Here is a 22,543-nt window from a genome sequence, read left to right on the forward strand (position 1 = left end):
CACGCTTCCCACTCAGGTGAGAGCTGTGGCTGCATCCACTGACATCGTGTGTCAGTTGGTGCACAGTGAAAGTTCAGCTCTGAAAGGGTTTTCCATTAATGCTTCTTTACATTATAAATTGTTTTTGCAGAACTGTGTGTTTAGTTAACCCACGAATTCTCTTTCRTCCCTTTTCCAAACCTGGTGATACAAAAGTAGTTTTCTTTATTGTAGTTACAGTTGTGTTCTGTTCAGTCTGTTGAAGGACAGAACAGTGAGATAAAAACTGTAATAATCAGCTGTCTTGCACAGAAGAGCTGCTGGCAGAGCAGTTGTTTCAGGTGTCTTAGTGTTTGTGGAACATTGCTTATTTAGCTTATATTGGCATGAAAATTGTAATTTCTGAGATGATAATGAAGAGTGAGACTTAAGAAGCAATTTAGAAAGCAATTGAAAGAGGATCCTCGTGTGCAGTTAGCATGGATCTGATCCCATGTGGCTAAAACTTCTGATAAGGCTTGGAAAAATTGCATAGTTAAATTATGTTTGGTCACTGTGCCAAATGGTTTAGAAATGAACACGTAGGCYCTGTCAGAGGAAGAGGACGTTGTTATAATTAGACCTTGGGCACTGTTCCAGGCTGTGACTCCTGACCTGAGCCGAACCACAGATGAGGCTGGGAAGCAGGAGAGAGACTGCTATGAGAAGCGGGTGTGTGGTGAGCTGTTAAAATGACAGCAACTTGTTTGTGTTGTGCAAAAGGGCAAAACAGTAGAACTTAGAAGAACTGTGGGAGGAAGTTATGTGTAATAGTGGGATTTTCTCCAGAAAGAGATTTCCCATTGATTCTCACTGGGGGTATATATATAGAAATAGATCATTGCACRTGTTTCATTTTTACTTGCCAGAAGTTGAGAGGCAATAGAGCTGTTATTAGAAGAAAACCCCCCACCTTTCGTTATTTTCATAAATTTGTATATCARGTTTGCTATCAATTACCACTCAGAAAAATGAAAGTTGCTCTTTTCTTCATTTTCTTTGTTGCCTACCACCCTCCTCATGATTTGGAAGCACATTTCTCCCAGATTTGATTCTTGACAAAGGAAGGGCAAAAGAGAGAGAAAGAAAAGGAAAAGTTTATTAACTTGGAGRTAATTAGAAAATTTTTATCTTACTGATCACCAATAAAAATCAAAAAGTTTTAAGTAGCTCTTAAACAGCATGAACAGTGCAACTGAAGTAGATGTCCTTCACAATCGTGTAATTGGCAGGCTTAATATTTAGAGAGAGAGTGCTCCAACTTAGAAATTTCATTCATTCATTCATTCATTCATTCATTCATTCATTCATTCATTCATTCATTCATTCATTCATTCAGTGATTCAGTTCTAAAATACCTGTTCTGGATTCCTCTGTAGCAGTCCTCAACTGTTCTTATTTTGAAAGCATCTACACACCTCCCCTGTCAACGCAATTACAGTGTTCTAGCAATACTGAAGGGTTGTTTTACCCATCTGTGTCAGTATGAATTTCATGCCTGCTGCTTCTAGATGGACCTGGAAGGTGCCAGTGTTGAGTGTGGGTTGTGTGATGGAATGCTGCTTTGTGAAAGCAAGGCAAGGTTATTGTTATGTGAGCTCTGCACACTTTTGCAGAGTAGTAAGAACAAGTAACTTTTAGTTTCACAAGTATGGATCCCAAGGAACTGCTGATTCTGTAAAAAAAAAAATCACATTAGCAAACATTAGCTTGTGTATTTCTCTGGAGACYGACTATCTGGAGACTGACAACCTATTGGATGAACTTGCTTAAAGTGAAAGCCAAGTCATGGAATTTCAGTGCAGGACAACCTGTAATAGCAGACCAGCGCCGTCCTTTGTAGAAAATGTTGAGCTTCACATCCATTTACATATATTCATTTCCYGGTGAGATACGTCTTTTGGCAGAGTTTATACCAAAGTCTTGACCTGAGCTYGTAAAGGAAGATGTTATGGTCCTATCACTTCAATGGCTCAGCCGTTTTTTCCAAGTAAGATTCATTGTGCCCCAGAGAATGCTGGTCCTTTGATGGCTGGTGGGGAAGCCTTTAGACGGTGGGCCAGAGATTGGTTACAACTAAATCAATGCAAAGGTAGCTGTATTGCATGTAAATCAGGTTTGTGTTATGGRATTGACTTCCTTCCAAAGGACAGTTATGTCAAACTAATTGGTTCTAATCTCAGTTTGTGTCATGGAATTGACTTCCTTCCAAAGGACAGTTATGTCAAACTAATTGGTTCCAATCTCAGTCCTGACCAGATTGCCATTAAGGGCATTGCACTTGGAGTAATACTTGAGRAGATGATCTGTAGTGTACAAGTTTAACTTCCAAGGCTCTCTTGTGAAATCATTTAGCAACTGAATCTCTTAAGTGTCCACTACTGAGAGGAAACAAAAGTTGCCATGCACATCATTGTGATAGATTTGAGCGCATTTTGGTTTTGCTGACTGAAGCTGTGTCAAAGACCAGTTCAGGATTAAGTTGAGCTTTGCCATCTCCTCATGARAACCCGATGGTTTTATGAATGGGCTTTTGAAGACAACAGCATCCTGCCCTCGTGAGTCCTGCTGAGACATACCACCCCTTGCAGAACTGGCATGGAGAGCAAAGCAAAACTGTTGTGCTAGAAAACAGTACTTTTTACCAGCTTGCTTTCCTCTCAGCTGTGTGAGAGTTGCAGCTGATGCCCGTCCAATGAGMGAATGTGCTAGATAAATTAATCCCAGCACAAAATAGGACAGGTGATTCCTGCCAGGCATCTAGTGCCATAAGTGTGGAGGTTTGGATGGTTTAGGCATTTTTTTGGTTGTTATTTTTTGCTTAGGTTTTTCTTAAGTGAGCATGCCAATTTCTGCACAAAAAGTCCCTGGAGAGCTTCTGGCTGTGCTCTGTGTGTTAAGTCCCACTATGCAACTGCTGTCCTGAAGGTGTTTTTCCTTGCACAGCTACTCAGTGTCTATGAAAGCTCAAAGCAGCTTTGTTCTGGCAAGCAAACAGACCAGAGCATTGTGGGGCAGGTTAGGGCAGCAGCTGCTCTGATGACAGAGCTCAGCTGTGTTACTGCTGATACAGCATCCAGCATCCTTCGGTTTGGTTCACCTGCCACCTCCCTCTTAATTCCCCTGCCCTGTGCCCAGAGAGACCAACTTCACAACAAGTTTTAATTATTTACTCTCYAAGGATATGGCTTATTCTGCAGATCAAGTGAAAAAGTGAAGCCCTTAAAAATATAACACAAATAAACCCCTGAGCTGTCAAACAACAAGTCCCTTAAAAGGGCAAAATATGTGGCGCTCTGTGCACTGCACAGATCCCTCCTTTCAAACTGCTGGCAGGAGACTTCCTGTTTGGATGGGCCGCTCACAAACGGTGTTGTGTGGTAGTGAAATCAGTCACTTTTCAGCTTCTCCTTCAGGCCTCCTTTTGCCTCCCTTTATATTCCTCATACCAGAGCCCCTCAAGCCTGGGTCCTGTCAAGGCGGGATCTGGCAGCTCAGATGTAAATCTGAAAGCAGGCATTAGCACTGTGCTGTTTCTTCTCTGAGTACATAAAGCAGTCCAAACTGGTTACRTGTGTTTGAGAACAGGATAGACAAAATGGTTCTACTGCGATAGTCCTGGCCATGAAGGAATAAATTGAGTGTTTGGTGGTCTGGCTCTGCAGTGGTRGAAAATTGATGTCTGCTTCATTGTTTCATTGTTCATTGTATTTTGATCAATGGGATACCTTGGGAAGATTCTTCTATGTGTTGTGGGTGAATTGTCCCATACATGCTTTTTTCCTTCTGATGGTTTCATTCCTTTATTGTAGTGAGAGAAAGGCCAATACCAGCACACAGTGGCAGTGCTCAGCCTTGGCTGCTGAGCACTGCTGATAAATCTACCTGCTGGGAGATCCCACACTGAGTTTGTAGAACTTTTCCAGAAAAACAGGGAGAAGTGTTAATACCAYTGAAGAAGAAGAACGTGTTAATACCATTGTATGGCCTAGCTGCCTTGTCCAGGTTGAGTGTTTATTTTGCTCTTTGGGGTATCAGATCCTTCTGTCCTCTTCTAGCTGTTACTTCAGTGATAGCCATTGTAATTGCACAGAGCTGCCCAGATTCAACAGTCTTGTTTCTTATCTAATATCTGTTTTGTTTTGTTTTTTTCCCTTACAGAACATGATCAGAAGATAGCATCATACACCATGATCATGGCCCCCCGGAAGAGGAATCGTCATGCCTTGGGGTTTCTTTGTTGTTTTGGAGGCAGCGACCTCCCTGAAATCAACCTCAAGGACAATAACCCCCTCCAATTCCTTGAATTTTCTGTCCCAATCCCACCAGCAGAAGAGCTCAATGCCAGATTTGCTGAACTTGTGGTAAGTTTCTGCTGGCAGATTGATACATTTACAAGGTGGATGAACTCTTCCCTTTAAAGGAGTAAGAGGACTTAAGGGATTTATTAGAGAGCTTTTATTGAAGCTTTAAAAAAATTTCATTCTTTTATGACTAGTTACTTGGTAGGAGAAAGGTGACAAGCAACAGCATGGATGATAGTGGCACTGGAATAAGTACAACAAGATGTTTAAAAGTTCTTATTTATTCTCATAGCACGATGCAATTCTCCAGGTGTAGGATTGGGCATATTAGAAGGAACCACTTAAGTTCTCTAGAGAGAGCTGACAGTGAATTTCTTGTTTACAACTTTGGGATAAAATCTGCTGTATAACATAATACAGTGGAAAATCTTAGTGTTTGCAGATCTTTAAAATAAAGGCTGTTTGGTTTTGTTGATGAGTAGCATTSTGCTGGTGAGGTATAAAAATCAGGTGACCGTACTAATTATGTTTCATCACACAGCTGCCTTTGAACCATGAAATGCTGCTGTTACAGCAACAGCCATAAACAGGAAGAGAAGGCATTATTTCAGATGAACTTTGTTGTTTGCTTTTGTGGTAAATGTTGCAGACTCCAGGAGCCAGACACTTGCTTTTCATGCCTGGCATCAAATGACTTCACTGTCTTTGTCTTCTTGTTCAGCCTGAATGCCAAACACAGGCAGAGGTCATAGGGCTGGGTTGTTTTGCAAGCTATGTCRTAAAGGTGATGCCCATTTGAAGCAGCTGAGTAGGTTTCTCATTTCTCATTCTGAGGCTGGAGCTTATGTAAAGCGAGATATCTGTAAATGTGTGTGTGCCTGGGGAGTGTAATTGAGGTGAGGAGTAAAACAGAAAATATTGGATCTCAGCATTAGAGGAATTTGCCGTAGTCTTTCTACATTGCACTTACCACAGTAGCCCATTAAATTCTTGCCCATGACCATAGCTTTAAAATGCTATAGCAATGAAAATAACCATATAATTTGCTTATGCAGTTGGAGATTAATATATGGGCAGCTGTAGTATGTCATACCAAATACAGAGACAGCAGTAGTTTGTCAGATCAGTGGTCTGATAAACTAGCCCAGGCTCCAGTTTCAAGATGGGGTCCACAGCAAATGGCTAGGGAAAAACGTAAGGTGTTGGAGGCTATAAGGTGTGTCTATAGGGTGGTCTTTTCCAGGATACTCTCCAACCTCTAATGATTTTCAGCTCAAAGACTTCCTCAGTCAAAAATTGTGTTCCRTGAACATAGTAAATTGGTATGGATTTCTTTTCCATTAACTGTTTTCACTTTCCCTAGCATCCATTAGCATGGTCGGTATTCTGTGGCAGGGGCATAGAAAGGAGTCAATAGGATTTGCAGCTGTTTCAGGAAGAATAATGTGTGAGAGTCTACTTGCTTCAAACTAATTTGCAAATGAGGGATCTCCCATTATGGAAATATTTCACAAAATTCTGGTCTATATTTCGGTCAGTTTGCTTTTTATGTGRGTTTACTTCAATCCTTCTTTGAAAATGCCACTGTATGACTGTGGAGAATTCCACGTGGTGACAGGTATCTCTCAAGAGTAACAATGTAATCTGTAATCTGCTCTGCTGACAATTGGGTGCTTACCTATTGGGTTTCACATGCAAAGCTCAAACTACTGTGTCAAAGTTCATCTTTCTCCAACACCAAAATCCAGTGAAGCRTTCAATCCAGCCTTCCTGAAGACGTCACCAGCAGATGTGCTTTGCTCCTGAACTTGACATGCTAAACCTTGAACTTGTTTATCTTTGGGTTGTAGTGAAAGACCTGCTTGAGTTGCTGCTGTGCTTTTGCTTACTGCAGAGAGTATSAGTTTTATGAGGAGCTTGAGAGTTTGTGGTGGTATTAATGGTGCTTTTAACTTTTAGTTTTATGTCTGGCAAATACTTGTGTACTATGTRCTTGCTTGTGGCAAAACAGCTCACAGCTGCCTTATGGAAGTTTATTAAACAGTATAATGTATAATGTTTCTGGTGCAAAATTTAATGACGTGTATGTGATGATCTGTAAAAATTTTTGGCCCTAGTAGTTTGAGAGTTGTTGGTTTATGCTATAACTTATTAAATGTGCTGACAGCTTGTAACTGGCATATACATTTCAAACAAATGAAGCTATTGAAATGAAAACAGATCATATTCATTTCTTATATTTAATGATAGCATCCTAGYCATCATTGCATGAGAAGTGAGCTGGGAGAGAAAAGTGCTATTTTTCAGAAGGTTAATGGTGTATATTGCACGTTTTTATAAAGCAGCCAGATAGGAGGGTGATGCATGTCCRTAGGAGTTCCTGATTAGACAGGTAATATGAGAGCAGTTTAGGGCTTTATGTGCAAGAGAACCTGGGCTGGAAACTGGGCTGGCAAATGCAGAGTTTGCCTGGAGGGGGTAGTTTGTCCACAGGTCTGGATTAATGCATGTTCTATGAGACACTAAAATAAAACAGGCTACATCTGTATTGACAGCTCAGATGAGATTTTAATTGGATTAGAAAGATTCAGTCTGTAAATGCACCAGTTTAAAGCAGCGACCTGGAAGTGCCTGAGAGAGCTCTGTGCTGTGTGCTAGCTCCCTGCTGCTTATCCGCTAGGGTCTAGTCTGGGTGCACTTGTACTATATAAAAAMCAGATTTGAGTGTAAAGCCTTTTGACCCAAATCCCCAAGTGAAATGATGACACCAACATCATCTGAGATCTCTAGTGAGAAGAGCATTTGTGTTAGCCCTCTGAAGCAGGCCCAGGGGGTATGGACTCATCTTGCCATCTGCTCTGCAAAGGGTATAATGAAACATTGGTGTGGTTGAATGAATTTTTAAAAGCCTTATTTTTTTCCCTTGTTGCAGTTAAAATCTGGGGCATTTTCCCATGTAAGGGTTAATGACAAGAAAAGCTAAGCATAGCTGTGCTGAAGAAATCTCCCTTGTGGTGAATTTTCCAATCCAGTAAATATTCAGTATGTTTCTACCTCCCTTTTTGAGGAAAACTGGCATTTTGAGGACCAGGAACATGTCTTCTCCTGCTCTTGTGCTACTTAAACTAGTGCCATGAAAAGCCAAATTGGAGATGCCCATTTTTCAAGGGGAAGGAAATAGGAATGTATTGGGATCCTTTATTTGTGATGGACTTGCATGACCCATTCCAAGCTTTCAAACTTGCTTGCGTAGTCTCCAGACTTAGGCATACACGTATATGAGCTGCTCTGTTTGGGAGATGCACCCAGACCATCCAGCTATGGGCAGCTGCCTAACTGGACTCTGACCAAAGCAGTGACTGTGAGATGACAAGCTGATGTTGATTTCAGATGCCTGCTCTCATTGCCACTCAACCAGAAACACAGTTCTAGGATGTATCCCAACAACTTGTGTTACTTGAAGCTGGATGCTTTGTCGRATCAATTAGAAAATTAAAACAGAAAGAGTTAGTCCTGGTAGGTCTCAAGTTCTATCTTGATTTATTCCATTGGGAACATGTGCAGAGAGTAGGTCTGAACGAAGACCATGGCTCATGGTGATTTGGTATAATTTGTTTTGGGCTAAGATGGGAGACGATATACCCTCAGCCATCTGCTGGCAGTGACTGCCTTGGGATTAATGCAGTGATAATAGTACAGGTGGGAGTCCTTATCAGAGTCTAGATGCACAAAATAGAAAGCAAACAAAAATATTTGTGACTACAAATTTTGCCCCTCAAAAGGCTTCTTTTGTGAAAGAAGACAGAACAACTGGTGTTAACATCTCCCCTTCAATAAACAGGGAGAGAAAGAAACTCCAGGGGGCAGGGTGTGTGGACTGGTCTCGTGCCTTGCAAATTGTAAAACTGGCCCTACCTGATGGTATGGGCTAATGTGACCAGTGTCACTTCTGCTTCCATGCTGCCATGTAGTGGTAAAGTGCTGCTGCAGATGGTGGTCTGTTGGCAGGCACAAAAAATTATTTTTTGGYTGCTGGTAAGAATATCTGTGCTAGACACATGTTTTAGCTTGTGCAGATTTATTGACTGAATAGGAACTACAGAATAATCTGGAAGAACTATTGCAATGCATGGGGAAATAATTTTTTTTTTTTTTTTTGTGGAACAGCTTTTCCATGTCTTTGTTCATATTTGTTAGCAGCAGTGTATTCTTGTCACAGTGGATTTTGATGTTTTCTGCTCAGTATTGGAATCCTGGACTTTTCTTGTTGGTTAAAGGTGGTGTGCTTCTTGACACTAAAGATTTTGCCATCTAGAACTCTCTAATACTGACAACCTGAACAGAGATAGGAACTCAGACAATGCCAAGAAGTATGACTTAAAGCTGGCGATTCAGAGAAAGCAGAAAAATTTGAAGAATGCTARCAGAGAGGAAAGAGCAGTGTAAAGAACTTGTGTTTTTGTTGTTTCTTTTGTTAGTGGCCATGAGATGGTCATGATATTTGGGAAGGTGAAGTTCAAGATTCTCTGTTTTAAKGTGGAAGGTCCTTGGGGAAGAAGTGAAGGTGTCATTTGGGTTGACATTTTCAAAGTTGATCATTATATGCTTCAACCTTGAATAACTTACCTGTACCACATTAAATTATTCTTACACCAGGAAAGATTTGAAAAATGCTTACTTTTATACTTTTGTGGTCTTATTTGCCTTTGAAGCATTCTTATATTTTGTTCAGGTGGGACATTGACTGAAATTTCCTATCACRGTTTGTTTTTATTACATTGTATTTGAACCCATTTAATTTTTAATTTGTTTTTCTTTTCTTTTGATTTTTCTTTTCTCAGCATCCTTAAGGAAGGAGTTTTGTTGACTTTATAGACTCACAAAAGCTTTTTACCTATATTTCTATTTACCATCATCACAGGCTTTTCCAGAAAAAAAACTTTAGACTTTATGCCAAAARTACCTATTAAGGTACATTGTTTGCTGTGGAGGAGCAACTGTTCATAAATTCATATGTACACTCTATATTTGAAAAATTTAGGATTATCCAGCATCTGTTTTGGCCTGCCTTTAAACTTTTTCTAGTCCATTGAATTGCTGAGAGAGGTAGGTTGCTGCTCGTGTGGGGCAGCGTATACACAGTGTGTTCTCTGAGTCCATGAATCGTCACATGGCTGGTATCTGTGCTGGTTCTCTCAGCACAGTGGCAAAGGAACAGTGGGGTCACCATACAAAAGTTTCTCTTAGAACTGGATGAAGTGACCAGTCGCATAAWTTTTTGGAAAATGCTGCTGTTTGCTTACTCTGTGAAATCTCTCTGCATCTGTTCCTTCTCTACCTTAAAAGAGAGTAAAATTCTGTGATTGCAGTCCCATTTCCCAGAGGAGAGAAAGTTGATGAGAAAAGGAAGGAAAAGAGTTTTATGTTGAAAGAAAGTAACGTAAAGCATGCAATATCTGGGAATTTATTTATTTCACCAAAGGAAGGAAAACAATTTCTGAGCGAGGCATCAGTTTGGGACACACTGCGTAACATGCCTTCAACAGCCATAGGGAGATGAGATCCAAACCTAAATAACTGTAGTAATGGTTCCCACTGCAAACAGCTGACTTAGAAGTAGCAAATTCCCTTCATGCCTAATTCTCCCTTGCAGACCATTTAGTGCAATGGATACAACATAAACCTCAGATGAAAACTCGGCTTCCCCACATTGAATAAGTACTCCCATATATCACCAGTCCCGCGAAAGCTTGCCAGGTCCTAGCTGTGGCAGTGCTCGGGAGGTCCCTTTTTTTGGTTTTGCAACCTGCAAGAGTACTTATGTAGTAAAAAGTACAAGAAATGCTTCCATTGTGATCTTGCATGTGAATATAGACAATATATATTAATGTATGTAGGAACAAGAGGGCATCAGCTGTGTTTTTCTGTGTTTGCTGATGGGCTTGGAGAGCAAATTGGCATTTCTCCTCCATCTCTCATAATATTTCTGGGAAGCAGAGATGCAGAGTTGCCTATTGTGTCTCTTGGCTCTTAGTAAGGAGCACCACCTTTCCAGAAAAGTATCCTCCATGTCTGAAGCTTATGTAAGTCCTTAGTTTCTCATTGAAAGGTTGTGACTTAGAAAGACATACATATTATGTCCTTGCTTCAACACCCAGACATGTGTTGTGTGTATTGATAACAGTATTTACTCTCATTTAAATTCAGGCATGTTACCAAGGTCTGAGTGTTTAGTTTTAAATTATTAGGCTTTTGAGTCATTCTATCCTAATGCTGGATTTCATTTGAATTCAAGGATTTAGTTTCTCAGTCCCTTGCCCTGCATGTAAATCATGGTTTGGGATTATGCCTCTGACAGGCCTGCAGCTTTGAGTTGTTGCTCAATGCAAATTTCTATGGAACCATAACTTAAGTCCCTCTATTCTGTTTTACCCATAAGAGGAAGTTATTTAATTCCCATCCCTCATCCCTTCTCTGCTTCTCTATAATTAATTACCTAATCTGTCAGGAAGTGTAGTAAGAAATGCAATCGACATCTGGAGAGGTCCTTCATTTTTATTTGTATTTGGTGAGTTCTGACTTCAGCAAACTAGGAGGCTTTGCTGCTCTTTGTTCAGTGAAGACTCCCCACCCCAGTTATTACTTCCCTTCTTGCTCTTACTGAGAATGCACCAGTGGAAGCAGTAGGAAAATGCTGCTGATGAAACCAAGGCAGAATTTTCCTGACAAAAGGCTCATACCAGGAAGAAACCGTGGCATTACCCTCTAACTAGTACATGCTGTATATGAAGGCAGAAAAAAAACCCCGAAGTTCTGAGGCAGCAAATCTCTTTCCTTGCTGATGGTGGCCAGGCCGCAAAAACTTTCCTTTATTTTGGGTTAGTTTATAGTTGCCAGACTTACATTTTGCATGCACTCAGATGCACTTGTCTTCTTTTATAATAATGGCAAAAGAACTGGGTGGTCTGAAGCAAAGGCAGCTGAGGCTTGGGAAGTAAAAGCTCTTCACAGTAACAAAGTCTGTCTAGTTATACTCAACATAGTTCTTCACTCTAAGGTTGTACATGCTCAGGATGCCTCTTTTAATTTTCCACACAGGGGATACCTTTCTTCTTTTGCTCCTTGCTCTACAGAGACTTTTTCACAGTGTTGGGTCTSCTTTACTTGTGTCCCTTATGCAATACATGTGTACAAGTCTCTGATTTTAATGCACATATCGCTTCTAGAGGCTTTCTGTAGTTATTCAAGTCCAAATCCATAGGTAGTATTACATTTTAGGCTTTGTGACAGAGACAGCTTCTCCTTTCAAGTATTCACCTACATTTGGATTCCTAGGACAGGCTTAGAGCACTAAGTGCAGCACCAGCATTTTCTCACTTTAGGCTCCCTTCCAGTAGGTGCAGCTGGTTGGCAGCTCCCAGCTCCTTGAGCAGATGTGTAAGAAGCAGCAGTCACAATGCTGTGAATGTGTGAGGCACAGATGCTGTGAGAGGAGCATGAGATGGGAGCCAGGTCTCACACGCAGTGTCTGAGAATCAACAGTCTTGTGTAAACAAATGTAAATCCAGACCTGGTCTTAGGTGCAAGATTTTGGGTGTGAAGAAGCTGGGGATGTTATCAAAGTATCTTGTGTAATTTTAAGGCTTTTGTACAGGCATACACTATTTTTTAGATCTTGTTGCTTTATTGTAAAGCTTGTAGACAGATGTACCCAATGTAAAGCAGTTCAGTTCCACTGAAGACAGTAGTGGAGTTAAATCATTCTCYATTGACTGAAATTTGGCCTGTTTGGTATTTTCTATGTCTATGCTGGTGGTTGGCCTCTGTATATCTGAAGAAGAGCATAATGACTACCTTTCTGAAAAGTGGGAAGGGTCCTGGTYATGGTTGGAATACTTGAAGGAAATATTTAAGTGTGTTTGGAGAATGACTTACTTTACATGACTTTACTAGACATGAAACACCTGAGACAGATCTCACAGGACTGCACGTTTTTAACAGGGTAATGCGGTTGTTCCATGGAAGGAAATGCATGTAGTACATGTAGGGCAGAAGAGGAAAAGTACTGGATTTTGGGAGCGCAACAGATACGTATCATGGGATGCAGGAGGGGAAAGAACAGATTTTCCACTAGAGAGTGGAAGTTCTATCAGTTTTATGTTTCCCCCCTGTTGAATGCTTGGGAGCTGTCATGATATCCTAACCCTGAAACAAAGGGTGGTTATACTTAATGTTCAGAAATCTTATGTGCATGTGTTTCTAACACCTTTATTACCTGATTTAATAATACCATTGTGTTTTATTGTAGGTTCAAGTGTTAGGCAGCATAACATAAAAAGAAAAAAAATAACATAAAGCTTTACTCTGGCTTTTTACCTAAGTAAGGCATAATTAATACTTGAATGCTTTTTGTGTTCCAGTGTAGGTATAACAAAGAGTCAGCAACTTTCTGGATTGAGCCTGAAGGCTGTTGAAGTGATAAAACCCTGAGATGATGTTTATTGATAGTAGGAGTCATACTTGCTAGCTGGAAGGATCAAATTAACTTATCTTTATTTCAGCTTTCTGGAGCTTTTCCAGCTATACTCGGATGGAAGCAGAATAGACAATTTTCTACCCTCTACCTAGAATTAAACCAGCATTCTCATATATTTCCTGCCACTATGCCTGCTGACTGAGAGAGTGGGTTCTCTCCAGTAGAAATAGCATCAGCAGCAGCAGTGCAAGGATGTCCTATTGCCCCAACACTTCAGAATGGCTTCTCTGACTATAATTCCTGCCCTTCTACAGTTTCTGTCCATTACTTCTCTTTATTAGTGTCTTACATTGTTGAGAGTCATATTTGATGGCTTAAAAACCTGTTATTAAGACTCATCCCTCCCCTTCTAGAGAGGGGGAAATCTAGACCAAATCTAGATTTGGTCTGCTAAGGAAAGTTGGGAGTGTGTTATAAGTCTGGTAAGAAAGGTTATACAGGATGAGGAGGTGCCACCTGGAAATGCATCTGTGAGAAATAACAAGAGGAAAGTACTAGGTGTTGCAAAGACCATGTTGGGCAGATTGTAACTGGGCAGGAGATTGTGRTAAGGCAGAACAGTGTCTTCCAACGTGTTGAAGAAAAAGCCACAACAAATGAAGCAGCTTTTGGTGCTGAAGGGAAGACCAATTGCCAAGATGGAGGTAATATGGGATGAATGTCAGGCCAAGATGATCTTTCAGCTGTGCTTATGGAGTGAGCAAATGTGCACAGTGATGAAGGGGGGTTGAATGACAGGTGTCCATTTCTTCTGCAGCTCATATAGGAAGGGCCAGATCTGAGATGCTGTAGGAGGTATGTTTTGGTCCTTAGCCTGCTGTCAGCAAGAAAGGGCAAGCCAGATCCACTGACCATGAAGACCTTATAAAATTTGTAAAAWTTATAATAATTCCTCACCTAAAGCTGGGGAAGCAGTAAAATTTTCCAGTGGAAAGGTTGAGAAACAGGATGGGATGTAAGTGTCTTGCTGGATAGGAGTTATCCCTCAGGAGGTAGGCTGTGGCTGGAGTTTAAGAGGAACTGTTCACAAAATAAGATAATTGAATGGAGAAGAAGATAACAATCATGAAGTATCATCTGTTTAATATGTTGACTAAGATTAGTTTTTGTAGTTACTCGCCTAGTAACAATTTATATCAGATATGATGATTGCTCAGATAGTGTATCATACAGCCTGAAGGAGAGTACTGGAAAAGGATTTGTAATTATGTCATGTCTGTGTCCTTCTGTAGGTGGATTCTATCTTCAAAGAGCAATCAAGGTTGTTTATCATTCAGGGGACCTGTTAAGGTAACATGGTATTGCTCTCCTACTGTTGGAGGAAAATGTCCAGTGTGCAAAGCTTCAAAGTGGGGAGGAATGTGCTACAGGTGAGGTGGATGGAGTAGCACCTTTTTAGGATACAACATTTCTAGGGCAGCAGTTTCCTGGCACCTTCCTCCACAGGCAGTAAGGGGAAGGTTTTGGTGTCAGTACAGGAGAGGTCCTACTGTTCATCCTTCAGCACCAGGTGAGAGCAGAACATGGAAAGCAAGTGTCAGAAGGTGCTTTTTCTGTCACTCGTCAAACCAGACTGCCTGCACAGCTGCTCTGTTTTGATGTTTTATTCTGAAGAAGTACAGGCAGATGCCTTCCACCTGGCACTGGAGCAGCTCTGACCCAGAGCTTTTAATGTTAGGTATGGTGTTGTCTGTCAGCTTGATGAGAGAAAAACTTTTCAAGAATATTGTATTTTCCTAGCTACCCCTGCAAGGTTACACAACTGAATTCATSCATTTGTGAGTTTGTTTTCCTTGTGTGACACGGGAAATACTAATGATTCTTAAGCCAGTTTTAATACAGAATTATAGCTAGTTTGAAAAGGTGTTGGAAAGATGAAGCACATGTAGATTATAGTCAGTACAGGAATCTTTCAGTGGCAAATGCATTGTATTTGAAGAACTTGGGAGCTAATCTCTATTACTGCTTCCTGTCATAGACATTGCCCTTGCTCTTACGTACTTTTTTTTGGGGAGAATCTGATGCAAAACTCTACTGCCTTCCTGTAGACACAGTGGAATATGCAAAAAGGTCCTAGTCAACATTTGTATATTCTGTGCACTTTTACATTAGAAACACTTAAGGGCGTCTTTTAATTTTGCAGTTTCCCATCATTTGTTGACCACATAAAGGGAAAGACTGCCCACACAAACAACCTTTGGAAAAGGTTAGCAGCGTGCACAACAATGTTATGCAATGCTTTACTAGGTGGAGGCTTGAAGAATAACTTCTCCAAAGGAAATTACAAGGGGAAAGCAGATTGCAGTTTCACAGTTTGGAAGGTGTCCAGGGAGATCCCTGAGTCATGGAAAATCCTTTGAGATTGCTTTAGTGGCTGTGTTTCAGAATTACATCTTGAATAGAGAGGAACAGCTGCATGAGTTTGTTGGTTGGTGTGAAGCTGTTGGCTTCTACATTAATGATGTGGGAGAATTTTTGGATTAGAAATGCTTCACCAGATAATAAATGCAATTATGATTTGTTGTAAGGAGACAGTGCAAGGCACTTGCTCATTCTTTTCTTATTATTTTTGCTGTATTTTGTGAAAGTTTCTGATAATTTATTTAGTAGAAACATGGAGAGGAAAACATCTTAGCTGGTGTTTTCTTAAGCCCAGTGATGTCAGTGCAGTAGTTTCTGTTCTGATTATCAAAATACTTGTGCAGTGAGACAGGGCAGGGTGTGAGTGAATAACCAAATATACTGTCATCCCTTCAATTCACTATTTGACTATGGAAATACTCTGTTTATGTGAGGGAAGAGAGTTGTGGAATTTCTCTCCACTTCAACCCAGAGATAACAGAGGCCTCATATGTGGATGATAGCTTAACTGGTCTGGACTGATTAAAAGTAAATACAGATCTTCTCTATTGAAGTAGAAGTTAACAATTAGTGAAAAGGAGATTGATAAACTTCTCAGTCTATTTTATGTCTGAAATCTGTGCTTTAAACTGTAGAGCAAGCCACTGTCAGAGGTGCTTAAGCTGAGAGGTTTAGACCATTACAATTTAAAAGAGGTTATTTAATTAATGTTTTCCACTGGTGTAAATCCAGAGTAAGTTCACTCCRTTTAATGGAGTTAGGGGCATTCTGATTTCTGGTTTGCATTACCAAATTTGGAATAACTCAGATGGCAAGAGAAGAACTAAAGCTAGGTTCTTATTTTGCTTTTATCTGTGTAAACCTGAACTTCTGCCAAGAATGATGTGGATTCACTGGAGTTCCTTTGAGTTTACCCTGCATATAAGCTTGAGAATGTGTTTCGAAGCTGCACAACTAAAGCTCAACAAGATTTTTTTTTTTAATTTTGCTCATTAAATTCCTAACCTCTCAGTTCCTCCTGCCCTTTTACGTATTATTTTATCAGAGATTTAAAGGTCAGCCAAGCTCTGACTTACCCTTGTTTTCCTCCATAGGGGCATATGGCAAATAGGATGACACAAGAGGATAAAGCTGGGAGGGGAGGAGTAGGTGGCACTGACACCCCTGGAAATTCAGCCCGCCTTTGGCACAGCAGCAGCAATCCCCAGCCCACATTTTGAAGGTTGAGCCAGCAGGACTGTGTTTGGGCAGGAAGCGATCAGAGAGGTGTGTGCCTGTGTGCTTTGGCACAGTCCAAACTKTGAATTGCTCCAGCCTAGGAACCTCCTCTGAACTCATTAGTATTAAAACAGAACAGAGGGGACTTTGTCGGGAGGGAGAGGGTGGGGAAGCCGGAAAGGTAGCAGTTTAGACTGCAGTTTCCTAATAACCTTTCCCACAACTACCTTCCCATACAGGGTCTCAGCTACRGAACCTTGGCATGAAAAACAAACCTTGGCACAGGGAGGGGGAAGGGAGGGAGGAAATGAGGGGAGGGGAAGGAAAGGAAATAAGGGCACTGTGCTGAAACAGCAGATTTTATTTTTATTTAGTGTTATATATGCTGATACTAGAAGCTCTGTTTCAGAGAGGTGTTTGGTACTGTGTATATAATCCGAATGTGGTGGTAAATGTGGTACTTGTACTAGAGGACTTGCAACCTGTCACAGTGAAAAAAATGTATCAAGGAGAGGTGTAACAGCTTGAGTTCGGTTTGGTGTTTTCATTTAATTGACTGGATGGTGAAATACAGAGCACATCTATTAGGAAATTACCATCAATGTGATCCAGGAAGCTCCTGGATTGCTTATGTCCTGCTCTGTTGTCCCTCCAGCAGATACTGGAGTGGTTGAAGTTCCCCAGGAGGATCAGAGTTAGTGACAGCAAGGCTGTTCCTGTCTAACTACAGAAGGGTTTCCTAGTCAGGCAGCCTACAGCAGACGCCCCTGTAATGTCACTTGTCCCAGTCCTCCCTTTAATCCTGACCCATAAACTCTTAGTCAGCTCCTTGTCCATCCCCAGGTGGAACTCCATGCATTCCTGCTGGTCACGGGCATAAAGGGCACCACTGCCTCCTCATCTTCTCTACCTCACTTTCCTAARGTGCCTCCATTCTTCCAATCCATCTAATAGGAGTCCTACCACACCTCTGTGATGCCACTGAGATCAAAGCCCTGCAGGCATGTGCACATCTCACACTCCTCTTGTTTATTCCCCAAGCTACTACATGATGCCTAGAGGCATTTTAGTAGGGTCTCTGATGACTCTCAGTTGCTGGCAGCAGTGCTTGGAATTCCTTTTTGCTGCTCTCCAGGTGTTTTCCTTTTGACCTGTGATCCCTGTCTAGTATCTGGGTATCTATTGCTGGYACTGACATCAGACTGGTAGGAGTGGATGAAGATCCCCTTCCCCAGCAACTTTAGTTTAAAGGCCTCTTTACCAGCTTGGCAAGATGATAACTAAAGATGCCCTTCCTTCCCTGACCGATGGACCCTRTCAGCCCCAACAGCCCAGGTTTCTCAAAATGAATCCCATGGTCTAAGTAGCCAAACACATGGCTGTGACCCCAGCCCTGTAGCCATTAGTTGATTTACCAGATTCAACTGGCCCTTTCAAACCCCTTCCCTTTGACCAGGCTAATTGCTGATATTGCCTGCCCTCCAGAATCCTTTACCACAGCTCCCAGAGCTCTGTAATCCTTCTGGATCCTCCTCAGGCTGCTCCTGGTCATATCGCTTGTGCGTGATGCATGAACCTACATCAGCAGATAACAGTCAATAGACCATAYGAGGCCTGGGAGTCTCTCAGTAATATCCCCAACATGAGCCCTCAGTAAGGAGCACATCTCTCTAAACTATGTCACTAGGCATGTATCCATAYTTGGGTATGTTAAAAGATAAGCTTAAAATAAGATGGAAAAATTGTGTGAAAAAATGATGGCATTTAATGCGGACAGTTAAATTCCTTTTAATAGCAAGTCTGGTAATTCATGTTGGAAAGCAGTCAGGTACACTTTTGCAGAAAAAAATAGGGATTATAGTTGAGTATGAGCGAACATAAGTCATGCAGGTTTTGAGGTTTTTTTATATWAAAAAAAAAGGTCATTGACTGTATGGAATATGTGGAGTATATAACCGGAAGTACAGTCTGAAAGATTGATGAAATAAACTTAGCGCTCAGCTTTCCTAAGGTCTCAGCTGAAATACTGTCACCACTTTTGAACAGTGCAGTTCAAGAAAGATGTACTTTGACCAGGTAGAGGCCAGAAGTCTATTAGAGGAATGAGAGATCCAGAGGGCATAGCCTCTAAGAAAGACTGAAAGAGGTGGGATTGTTTAGCCTCGAGAAAGGAGACTGAGGAGGGAGATTACAAGTCTTTAACAGCCTCAAAAACTGTTATCAAGAGGAAGGAAAAAAATCTGCTCACCACGTTAGTGGTTGATAGGGCTGGAAGTAATAGGCTTAAATTGCAGCAGCAGCGATTTGGATTACACATGAGACTGACTATTCCGTTTTCATCCCTGTCCCGCTCATTGGTCTCATTTAAATTCACTGTCATGAACATGCAGCCCATCTTAACAGAAAAAGCAGTGGTGATAGGCAGCTGTTTTACATTATTGTCCTCATATGCCCGTCCATATCTGTGGAATATCCTTCTTGCTCTACCTGTTTCATAGCCCTGCATATGAAAGTGTGTGTCTGAATCTTGATATTTTTCTGTCCCTAAACACTTGTGTGTCTCATTGCATAAAGAGATACTGGTTTTCCTCATTCTTTCTCTTTCTGTTTGGCCCCACAGATTGTTGTCTCATGCATGTGGTTTGCCTGTGAAGGACAGAAAAATGAACAGCAGATGCTGTTTTTGGTGGCCTGTGAGAGGGGWTTGACACAATAGGCCTTGCTGGCTATGTGTGCTGTCAAGTCACAGAGAACTTTGAGGAGTAGGAGAGGGACAGGATTTAGCTCTTCTCCAGGAAGCAAGGAAGCAATTAACCAATGATTTAGAAGGGAAAAAGAAATCTGTATAATGAGGGGTGTGTTTGGGAGTGAAAGGGAGGCCTGCTAGTTGACTTTCTGTGTGAAGAATATCTCTATCAAAAAGCTGTGCCTTTGATGGATGAAAATCTTACTCTGCTGCTAAGCCTTAAGAATGAGTAACTTCTGTGTTGGCAGGATAGAGGAGAAACACATCTTTCAGTATGTAAACATCAGGTGCTTTCTGTCTTGCACTGTTATGACTGAGAATCAAGAGATTTGGGCCCCTAGTACTGAAGGGGTTTTAAAGCTCCAACTTCTTGAAAAAGCAAGCAGGAAAAAAGAGTGTAATGGGAATCGCTGCCTTTTGTTTGTCTGCTTCTCTGCTTTACAGTCACATCCGTGGCAGTAGCTGAAATGTAAACATTGCTTTCTCTGCCAACAGGCTGTGTTAGCAATTCATGTGTGCATGGTTTCCTGATGCACACATGTAATGATATAATGTTGTGGGTATGGGCCGATGTTGTGTGATATGCCTTATGTAGTTCTTATGTATGTAGGGTGTGAGTGGCATACATATCTGCACATAGACAGACTGTGTGTATGCAAATACATGGAAATGCTAAGGTTTTCCTGTGATGCATYCAATTCTTATTAATCTGCAAAACTGATCAAAATGTTACTCCCTTGCCTCTCACAGTATACTGCTTCTGTGTGCTCTACAAAGGCTGCTTTTAATTCAAAGGGTTAAGAAGAAATGGAAGAGCTTGAGGGGAGGGTCTGGCTTGTTCTGGGGTTCTTTCTGCTTTTTCTTCATGCATTATCTGTGGACTTAGCACATATGTCAGGTGCTGGGAGCTTTTGACTGATGTGTTTCACCTGGAGATGCTGGCTGTGTGAGTGGTAATGCTATTGACTGATCCAAGACTTCTGCACTGTTCATTGCTCCCGTTTGTACAGGAGTTTGCACAAAGTGGTTTGTGCAGTCGGATGAACCTCCTCAGCATTGGAGATGCGCATTCTTCCAGCAGGCTACCTCTTAAATGTCAGCCTGGGGAGCTGGAATGAGCAAAGCAGTGGAAGGAAAACTGTAGGGGAACAATCCTATACTGTCCCCTGGAGGTGGACACAGTGATTAAATAGGGAAGGTTTATCTCTTCTATTCGAAGGATTCATAAGGTCTTTGCAAAGAGACTGAGATCTGAGTAAGATTGTTTTGGTTCATTACTTTATTCATTTGCTGCACTTATCTTAGAAGCAGCTTTTTGAACAACCGCCTCTGGACTTGTGACGAGAGCATTTCTGCTACTCCCTCTTTAGTGGGCACAGCTTGAATGTGAGCCACCAGACTAACCTGCTTATTATTTGCCAATGGAACCTGGCACAGGCAGCACAAACAGAAATATAAATGTTCCTGGGGCTGTTGTTAATGTGAAAATGTAGCTTTCAGTCACGTGTTAGCAATGTCATCCTACTCAGTCCCTGTTTAAAAGTGGTAATAGTTATGCTGGATAGGATTCTCTATTCCAAAGGCTTGTAGTGTCCTGCTGACAACCTCTCCCCGATCTCTTTCCACTGCTTCCCCTTCTGCTAAAGTCCCAGGTAYGTCAGTGCTTTTTTGCTCATGTTTGCTTGAGTTGTACTTCAGCATTGATTAACCCACCATCAGTTATCCTCTTGAAGGGATTGCACATGAACATGAACCTTCTCTGGGGCCTGCCGGTGGATGCTGGATAGGATCCCATRGTGTGTCATATTCACTGTTTACTTTGTAAAGATTTAAATCAATTCATTCAGAGCATAAGGCCATCAGCTGTGCTAAGCCACTTGGGAGCATTGATGGAGCTGGAATGTGGCCTCTTTGGGGACATGGTGACAGACATCTATATAAATGACCTTGGGGAACCTGCAGCAACAGGTATCATACTCTATAGGGAATTTATACTGGCAGCAGTGTATTATAATTAATTTTGTAACTTGGGTGGATTTGATGCTGTTAAGAGACTGAGGGAGAATGATTGATGAGGTGGATGAGGGAGAGTGCATTTGTACTTGACAGGTGAAAAAGGTCAAGGGGAATGAGGAAAGGATTAGCGAGGGGAAAAAGAAAACGTAGGTGRGTACAAGAGAAAGGGAAAAAAGAAGGAATGGAAATATGAGCAGGAAGCAAGATAAGAGCAGTTCATTAAATTAAAATTCATACAGTGCAAGGTATAATGCAAAAATGAACATATCTTTGGAACCTAAATTTTTGAAGTGAGCATGCAAGCAAGTAATTAAAATAAATAGTCTTCAAATTATGAAGCTTGTCGTAGAAGTAAAAAAGCATCTGGATGTAATTCCCACAGTCTCAATTTTCCCTATTGGATGATACACAGAGAGCCATTAAAGATAATGTTGGTGTGATGGAGCAAATGCCACAAAAAATATTGCAAATACCATTGTTATCGTTACCTTGAAAGGAATATTAACTACCTGTATCACAAAATCAGCCAGGTTGTTTGAGGCAGGGAGCTGGGAAGAATTTGACCATCTACAGAGTTTGCTCTGTGGCTTTGTATYTGGCAGTTTTTTACACAGCTCTCTGAAACCTTTGGTGCTGGTCACAGGCCAGATAACTGCTGCTGTCATGTGTTTTGGAAGTTCTTAAGTTTCTATTTTGAGTGTAACAAAGGAGAGTAGAGTTTCTTGGGAGCTTTGCCAGTTTGTGCCATCGGAAGATTTGGTTCCCATGGAGCCTGTTAATGCCGAGACCTGGCTGTCCTTTTGCTGGAGTGCCAATCTGTTAAAGAACCAGTCAGTGCAATAGAGCTGTAATCACACAGTCAAAATAGGCATCTCTGAACAGTGGAATTGTTGAAGCCTATTTGCCTRTGTTTTATGTCTGAGAGTTGTATTCTGTGGTGTAAAATAAAGACTGATTTAATGTCAAATCTATTTCATTTGAAKATGATAAAAGCATTTAATATTTTAACAGTGCTTTAGTAATTGCCTTAATATGATTTGGGCATAAATAAGCTTAAAATAAATCAGAATATGTTTTATATGTCATTCACCTCTCTCAGTCATAAAGGAAAGCAATTAAATGTGAAACACAGGCCCGGGGTGGCTGCTTGTAGACAGGATATTCTCCCAAGAGCCCTGTAAGTAAGAGACTGTGACCTACAGGTAAAAATTAAAAGTGTAACTCAACTGTCTGTAGTTGAAATTTTAAGAAATCAATGAAACAAGACAGTTATCCGACTGAACATAAGAAAATGAGCAAAATTTCCTTTTCCTTCTGGCAAAATATTTGTCATGCCTATATTAA

At 41.1% G+C, this 22,543-nt stretch overlaps 1 protein-coding gene across 4 annotated transcripts in view; it reads left to right on the forward strand.

The window, feature by feature from the left end:
• Nucleotides 1-22,543, forward strand: part of DAAM2 (dishevelled associated activator of morphogenesis 2) — a 170,701-nt gene that overhangs the window by 50,509 nt on the left and 97,649 nt on the right. For all 4 annotated transcript variants that reach the window (XM_057371013.1, XM_057371022.1, XM_057370996.1 and 1 more), the window contains exon 2: nucleotides 4,180-4,382. In XM_057371013.1, coding sequence (XP_057226996.1) covers nucleotides 4,209-4,382 — 174 coding nt within the window. In that variant the 5' untranslated portion in view covers nucleotides 4,180-4,208. The remainder of the gene's footprint in view (nucleotides 1-4,179; nucleotides 4,383-22,543) is intronic.

The sequence above is a fragment of the Malurus melanocephalus genome, unplaced genomic scaffold (genome assembly GCF_030028575.1).
Source record: "Malurus melanocephalus ecotype Western Australia unplaced genomic scaffold, MMel_1.1 scaffold_5, whole genome shotgun sequence".
Taxonomy (NCBI): domain Eukaryota; kingdom Metazoa; phylum Chordata; class Aves; order Passeriformes; family Maluridae; genus Malurus; species Malurus melanocephalus.